The sequence below is a fragment of the Amphichorda felina genome (assembly GCF_050947745.1).
Source record: "Amphichorda felina strain 45539 chromosome Unknown scaffold_6, whole genome shotgun sequence".
Classification (NCBI taxonomy): domain Eukaryota; kingdom Fungi; phylum Ascomycota; class Sordariomycetes; order Hypocreales; family Bionectriaceae; genus Amphichorda; species Amphichorda felina.
The window spans coordinates 2,964,487-2,973,164 of NW_028145044.1; the positions used below are offsets into that span (position 1 = coordinate 2,964,487).

The 8,678-nt window shown below is 41.1% G+C and overlaps 1 protein-coding gene across 1 annotated transcript; it reads left to right on the forward strand.

The window, feature by feature from the left end:
- Positions 1-5,266: 5,266 nt before the first annotated feature.
- On the forward strand, positions 5,267-5,753 carry ACO1O0_006777 (uncharacterized protein; the record flags this gene model as incomplete). Its single annotated transcript, XM_083196157.1, has 2 exons — positions 5,267-5,384; positions 5,452-5,753. Coding segments are annotated over 2 exons (420 nt in total), but the record flags the coding sequence as incomplete, so codon positions are not given.
- Positions 5,754-8,678: the final 2,925 nt, after the last annotated feature.

Consider the following 8,678-nt stretch of genomic DNA (forward strand, 5'->3'; position numbering starts at 1 on the left):
CGTTCGAGAAGTATGGTATCGCGGGATGGAGGATTCGGTCGACCTGGAAACAAACGACAGATAATGGGGAGAAGGCGCCTCCAAGAGTCGAAATGATACGGGGCGCTACAATTTGCCTTTGAACGACGGGTCAAGGAGGACGAGGATGACACAAACGCAAACGAGTCGAGAAAACTTGCGAGTACCCAACAAAAGGAGGGACGGATTGCTTCTGGGAAAGTAAGCAGATGGTCCTTGTCGTCTCGACCATCGTCAATCACCCACCAACACATTGCCCTTCGCCGAACCATTTGCCACCAACGCAGCGCCTTTGCTGCACCGCCTCCCCCTTCTTTGCAAATGGCGCAATTTGCTTTGCTACCCCTGATGGCTTGCATGGAAATTGGAACTACGCTCAGAATTCTCCACGCCATTCTATGGAGGAGCGGGGCGGAGCTGCTTTGGGCAGGACGCGTTGTGACTCGGGCATGTGGGAGGAACGCCGCCAGCCAAGGTCACGGTTATTGAATGGCGCCCGAGGCGACGATGGGCCAAAGTAGTCGAGTCATGCCAGGGACCGACAGGCCATGAATATCAAATGGTGCCCTGTCGCGACAATGCGACGGTGCAATGGAGCGGCTGCGCGCCAATCGGCACACATGAGTCTCTTTTCTTCAGCATGCCGTGATATTCCTTCTGCACTCTTTGCAACCAAGGTCCCAGCGGTTTAAACTGGGGCAGACAGAATTATATCTCATTCGCCCCTTACTAAATCTAACCCCCGCGACTTTGCGCGTGTCTCAACATTCTAGAATAATGGGGCATTCAGGGTCCTTATGACTAAGCTAGGCCGGGAAGTCAGGGGCTATGAGGCCCACGCCTAATGTTACGAACCAACACGCTTGGCCACCCCAGATGGCCGCAGGTCACGAGACCAAGGGACGGAAGTGGAAGATTATCCGGGCCCGGTGTCGGATTGGATCACGGATCATGGTGAGGCGTGATCCTGGGAAGGGATCACTGCTCACGGTAAATCGTAAAGCCCTAAATAAGGATCACTAGGGAGAGTGATCTAAGGATAAATAAGCAAATAGTTATTACTATATAGGACCCCTAAAATCTCCTTAGCTAGCTCTATTTCTTTCTCTCCTTAGCTATTAATAATATATAACTATAGCTAGTTAGCTTAACCGCTTAGAACGATACCCTATTCCGCTTTATCGAATATAAAACGATATAACCCCTTCTTAGCTACTCTATAACCGAGACCTTACGTTATACCTAAGCGCGCCTTTAATCTATACGCGTAGGTATATCGATTCTATAAGCGGTTTCTACTACTACTTACCGCCTTTCTAATCAAGCTATTTTATTATATAGTTTAATATCTTATAACTAAAGATAGGTATAATAGCTTTTAATAATCGTATAATCCTTATAGTTAAGTAATATAAGTCTTAGCTAACCTAGTACTTAATATAAGTAATATATCTTATATTTAAATCCTATTAAAAGTAAGTTTAATCCTTCTAATCTAAATTATAGAATTTAGTTTAAACCCTATATCTAGTTAAAAGTAAAAAATATTAAAGTATTAATGCTTTTAAGCTAAGTAAAGAATTTTCTAAGCCTTAGTAAGCTTAGTTTTTTTTAATTAATTTTTAGATTTTTAATATATCTAGAAAAATAATAAAAGCTATAGATATATACCTATAGTATCTATTAGGATTAAAAGAAAAGAGATTATAGCGATCTAGCTAATAATAAGAGATTATATAAGGGAGACCTAGAAGAAGTTATATAATAAGTAATTCTAAGATTAGTTCTATTATTAAGCCTTTATACTTTTTAGAGATTAATATAATTACTTTATACCTTCTAATTATAATATCGTTATTATATTACTAATATCTTACCTTATTATATTTATTTACTCTCTTTTATATATCTAATCTTAATAATATCTTATAATCTAGCTATATATAATACTTATTATTTCTTAGAATCTTTTTATACCGGCTTTTAGATATATCTTTCTAATTTATAAAGTAACTTCTTTTATCTTAATAGCTATCTAAGCTTTAATATAATTATCTTTTACTTTATTTTAATCTAAATAAGTATTATCTCTTTCTTAATCTAGTCTTTAATACCCCGCTATAATCTTAATTATTTCTCTATATAAAACGATAGATCGGAATATTTAAAGATTTACGCTATAGGCTTATATAAACTAAGGAAAGCATATTAAGTTAAGGGATAACTATTATATATAAGAATATAAATAAGGGACCTATAATAATATAGCCCTTATTAGGAGCGTTATAAGTAAGGCTTAAATAAGCACTCTAAGAGAAGAGGTAAAATTAAAGCTATTAATACTATAATATCTATAATAATAATATAAAAGTCTTAGAGTTTTAGCGGGTTAAGTTAGATATAATATCGCTTATATAGATAATCGGTATATATAATAAGGTATTATAGGCTATAATTATAGCTAGAAGCTAGATTAACCCGGAAGTCGAGGCTTATAGAGTAATAAGGTTAATATATAAGAATAGATAATAAGTACTTTAATAAAAGATAGAAAAATGATAATATAGTATTAATTATCTATATTATTAATGCTTATCTTATATATATAGCGAAAAATAGTCTCGAGATTTTATAGGTTAGTATCCTTTATCGTAGCCCTTAGGTTATAGCCTTCTAACTACGTAAAAGCAATAAATAAGGAACGAATAAGGGTATCCCTAATATAATATCACGTAAGGGGAGCGGCACGCTCCTCTCACGTGATTATAGACTAGATAACTAGAACTCGCTAAGAAAAATACCTTCCTCTCCCGTAAATATACTAATAATAATGATCGACGCCTAACTATAAACGCCTTAGGGCTAATCCTCTATAGTAGTATAAGGTAAGTACTTATATAAGAAAAGAACCTCTAAGTACTAGTAACTAGCAGGCATATACTATAAGCCGCCTTACTGGCCAGCTCTGCTCGCCCGAAACGTGTATGATCCGTCCTCACGCGCGTGAGCACTACCAACCCTAGTACCTGCTTTATTAAAGAATGCTAGCGTAATAACTCGTTGAGTTTCGTTTGGGTCCTTCTTAGACTTATGCGCCATTGCCCCTCTTTTAGAAATATTAGCAAATTATTTTATACTAGGTACTAGGGTATACCATGGGAATATAAGGGGGTTAACATTGCTTGGTTAAGCTTACTGGATTTCATAAGTTATAACATCGTTACGCTTAATTCATCATATTAGCAAATTGACATAGATAGGGGGGGCCAGAGCGTGATACTCACATCACTCTCGAGGGCTGCAGCCACAGTTTCAACATTAGTGACCCATTTCGGCCCGTCAGCCCCATTTATCCTCGTCACATCGCTGAGGCTGACTTTTCCAACAAGCTGGATCAGCCTCTTAGTAGTGGTAGAGAAGCCTCGGTGCGACATTATGTTACGACCTAAGCGTGGATACAGCAAAAGTGAGTAAGTATAAGTTACTAGGGTTATTTAGCGGGCAATTCAATAGAAAAGCTTTAGTATACTGTGAATCAACTGGATATCAAATCGGGCCCTAGTCAAATTTATACCTTGTAGTTTGTGAAGCCTCAGATTTTGAGACTGACATACGGCCATGTCACGATGGAACAATGCGTCATAGCAAGTGGAACAAACACTCTCCCCTAGATGCTTACAGTCCAGATATACTCATATGACCATTAGCAGGAGTTTAGGGAGTCAAAATAACTTAGCAAGTATAGATTAGACCTGCTTATTTCAGAGTTAGGAACGCTTGTTCAAGCACTGCAATACCTGGCCAATCGCTGATCAGTCTACGTATCAAACAATACCTATAGTAACGATGTTGCTTGAAAACCTTACAAACATTGAAGGCCCCTTCGACCGCCCTCATGTTCCTATGAAGGGATTTGACGCATAGGTTTTTTAGTAACCATCTCTCTGTGGTGATGACAAAATAACACCAAGGCTCCCTTCTCCCAGCTGACGGGAATCGAACTTATCTCTCTACGCGCATCCACATAGCGACAAAGACAGCCCTTGCAATCAAAGGCACCAGTCACAGTTAAAAAAAAAAGCCACCTCAAAAAAAGGGAGCCTTGCAGAGAAAGGCATCCCGTGCAATCAAAGGGAGCCTTGCAGGTAAAGGCAATCCTCGCAGTTGAAGGGCGCGATTCCATCAAAGGGAGCACACTCGAAAACCTGAAAGGATCAGCAAGTACTCAATTAAAGAAGTAATTACTAGTATATACGGTCAGTTTTCACTTTAACTCACTAACAGAGGTTAACAACGTACCTCCATTCGGAACATCTAGGATTGACTTGTGAGGGCTTGTTTGCATCTAGATGATCGGGCCTGAGGTCGGTCGGGAGGCTCAGGGTGGATCGCGCCAGTGCGCCACTGGCCAGGCGGCAAACATGCCATCCCCCACTCAGGTAGGCAATCGCCGCAATCCCGAGAATGGGATGGTGGGGCGGCCCTCCAGCCCACGTCATTTGCTGAGAAGGAGCGGACCATGACCCCTGGTCAGACTTTTAGCCCAAATATGAATCCACTCTCTCCGATTGCATCCTCTTCACAGTTCACAACTTCAAACACATAAATGGCCATGGCGTTATGTCGAACCACGCTGCGGCGATTCCCTCGTCCGATATCATCTATCTCTATTCCCTCACTTCCAGTCGCGTTTTCCCATCACCATATGCCGATGGCTTCAAAATGGACGCTCGGTGGTCTCACTGCCAAGCTCGGGGTGTCCACGACGCGTCCACATCCACGATCGGAACCGCGAACTTTCCCCTCCCACGGATTTGACCTTGTCCATGAAGACAAATCTGGTATGGAGGAAGAGGGACTTCCCGAATACAACCCTAATCATTTCTATCCAGTCCGCTTGGGGGAGGTGTTCAACGACAGGTACCAGACCATGTCCAAACTGGGCTACGGTTCATCCTCAACCATATGGCTGGCTCGTGATCTTCGGTTAGTATTTGATGAGATTCACCACGAGGATTCGCTGACCTGTGGCTCCAGAGATCACCAGTATGTTGCACTAAAAGTATATATCCATAACTCTGTCAATCATCGGGAGCTTCCCTTTTACGAACACCTGGATAAAGCGCTTCCTAGCAAGCATCCAGGCGCCGGTAATGTCAGGAAACTGCTGGATACTTTTGAAGTAGCTGGCCCTCATGGAGAGCACATTGTGCTAGCTCTCCAAGTCTCACAAATGAGCCTTCGTGACATGGACACCGTCTTCATGGATGGTGGTGGCTTTGAGGAGGACTTTGTGAAGGGTGCCATCAAGGAACTTCTCGAAGCTGTTGACTTTTTGCATACAGAGGTTGGGGTAGTACATACTGGTGGGAGCCCGTATACGCACTGTCAGCATAACAAGTACCAGGTTGTCGATGCTAACTCTCTAACCAGATATACACCCCGGCAATCTCCTTCTTGGCCTAAACGACAACGATAACTCCTACTTTAAAGCAATGGAGGAGACCGAGTTTTCAAATCCCGTCCCTCGCAAGGAACTCCCTGACCGAACCATCTACTTCTCCCGCCTCATGAAACCGAAGGCCGGGCCGCTTTTGCTTTCCGACTTTGGAGAAGCCAGACTGGGCCCTGGCCCCCATGCCGGCGACATCATGCCCATCATGTACAGGGCCCCAGAGACGCTCTTATGGATTCAATGGAGCTTCCCCGTTGATATCTGGAGCGTTGGACTTACTGTGAGTTGAATAATCATTATCACTATGGATTGAATACTAATCATTGTCACTGCTTAGGCATGGAATCTCCTTGAAGGGAGGACTTTGTTCAGCGCACAGAAAGAAGATGGATCCCTTTCAGACGGCGCTCATCTTTCCGAGCTCATTGCTGCGTTGGGGCCGCCACCCCCTGAGCTCCTTGGCCGGCATCGCAAAAGAGCACTTGTGTACTGGGATGAGAATGGTATGTTTTTACTGATATAGTTATTGTTTTCTACCTTAGCGCATTTCTGATTCTCTGGCAGATAACTGGACAGATTTCGTACCTATTCTAAAGGAAAAGACTTTAGGAGAGCTCGAAACTAAGCTTAAAGATAAGACTAAATTCCTACAGTTTATACGAAGAGCCCTTACGTGGGACCCTGCTAAGCGTCCTACTGCTAAAGAATTATTGCAGGATCCTTGGTTAAGATAGGCTATATTAAGGTGTTTAATCCTATATTAGGGCTAAAAGGTATAAGATCGCAGCGATCTAGCTAATAGTAGGAGATCGCGTAAGATAAGCTTAAAGGAGGTTATATAATAAATACTTATAAGATTAGTTCCCCTCGTTATATCTAATCCTAATATCTTAAAACTATAAAGTAGACTTTAACTATCTAATATATTTTAGATATTATAACCCTAACCTTAACCCTACTAGGTATAATATAAAATAAAGGTTATCTTATTTTTCTCCCTTTATAGATATACCTAATAAACCCGATTATCTCCCTTTAATTAGTATCTTTTATCTTACTAAATTCCTAGTTAATATAATATATAGCTTAAGTATTAAAACGCTTATTATTATAAGGTTAAGATTAGAAGAAGATCTTTTAAACTAATAAGACTTCGAAAACTAATAGAATATATCGGAAAGGCTAGGTAACTTAGCTACCTAAGGAGGTGTCAGAGGTGGAACGGCAACATCGCGCCGATCTGCCTGCGAGGGGACAAGGTCACGTGTGGCAGATGATTGGGAGAGGTCACGTGAGAGGAACTTATAAGAATGACCCTATGCGACAATGCCTTACCATCGTCAGAGATCAATACAGTCACTCTATGCCCTATAACTGTGATATCGCTGTGATATTACAGTTATCCTGCCTCGTTATACCTCTTCACTCTCCTCCGTATATCCAGTCCTGACAGGAGGAGTAAGAAGATAGCTATATTATCTCTCGGTATTAGAGGAAAGAGGAATAAATATTTTAGGACAGTTTTTATAGTATAAAGAAAGACCCTAGGGTCTTATAAGAGAAGGATTAGGGTAAGATTAATGCCTAAAGCTATTAATAGTATATTATACTAGTTATTAATAGCTAGATCCGACTCTACTAGGCTATTAATAATAATAGCCTTACTTTAATATAACCCTAAGCTTCTAGGCACTTAGTAGCTAATATATTTACTAACTTAGAAGACTAAGCTATTCGGGTCCTTAAGTAGCCGCTTTATTCGCTTAATCTAAACCCGATTAAGCACGTATAATATTAGATAAAGGATTATATCGAAGATAAATATAAACTCGTTAATAAACCTTCCTACGATTAACTCCGTAGGTAGGTAAAGGAGGCTTAGGATACCCTCGAGGAGTAGTAATTTAAGGAGCTACTAGCTACGATACCTAATCGTTATACGGCTATTATAGCTATAGAAGGGATATATATAAAGTACTAGTATACCTACTATAATTATAACTAACCTATAATTATCCCCTATAATACCCCTAAATATAAGCCCTCTATATAAAACTTACCTATCTTACCTCCGTAATAACGGGATAGTATACTCGATAGTATTATTTTAGACGGTCGATATCAGCTTATAATCCCTTTAGCGACGGATATCTAAGCGTAGAAGCATTATATGCCCTATTAACTATGTTTTACCTAAGTATAAGAACCTAGCGGCCGGCTAAAGGTAGACCTAGCAGACTATGCATCGCTATATATATATAGCATTGCCTATTCAAGTAGCGGAGTAGGAGAGGAAGAGGAAGAGGGTATCTGCTTCTACGTAGGCTAGTTTCTATGCTGCAGAAAAAAACACAGGAAGAGGAATAATGCAAGCCTCGCGAATAGCAGGAGAGTATAAGTAGCCTTCAAGCATCCAAGAGGAGAGGCAGGATCGGTCCCTCAATAACCATAACTGCCTTATTGTTTACACCTCATTAATCATATTAAACCAACAGCTAGAGAGCCTGCCGGTACATACATAAGACAGCAAAAATTCGAGACAGATAGAAGAGAAGCAAGCTCCTCAGGGTTATAGCGCACGAGGAAGCGGCGAAGGAGAGGGATCCATGCAGCAAGGTAATAAGCAAAGGGTTATGTCCATACCATTGAGTTCTAATATTGGGCAGGTTTCCCCAGGGTTGAGCCTTTGTTCGAAGGAACTCCTAGTATAGATAGAATAATCATATTTGAAGGATGAGGGAAGACTGATTAGTCGCATGGAACCACTATTGAGATAAAATCAATGCTGTTGCTCTTCCACTGAAGCCTGGCGTCCCCCGCGAGAATAACCCCCACTCTCTGAGTCCAAACAAGTAGCTCATTTTCTTCTAGTCCGCTTAAGTTTACTAAGGTGGCCTTCATTCGTGTAGGGATGATGATTTGAAAATGCCCATTCTTTGATGCTATGGGCCCAGGGTCTATATGAATTGCCCGCTGCGAAATGCAGGGCTGGTCCCCAGCTTTGAGGATACCCAAGTCAACCTATTCGATTAATACCTATATACTGAGTCGGAAGGTCGTACGTACTAGTTCGATAAGGTTAAGGTTAGGGTTAGGGTTAGGGTTAGGGTTAGGGTTAGGGTTAGGGTTAGGGTTAGGGTTAGGGTTAGGGTTAGGGTTAGGGTTAGGGTTAGGGTTAGGGTTAGGGTTAGGGTTAGGGTTAGGG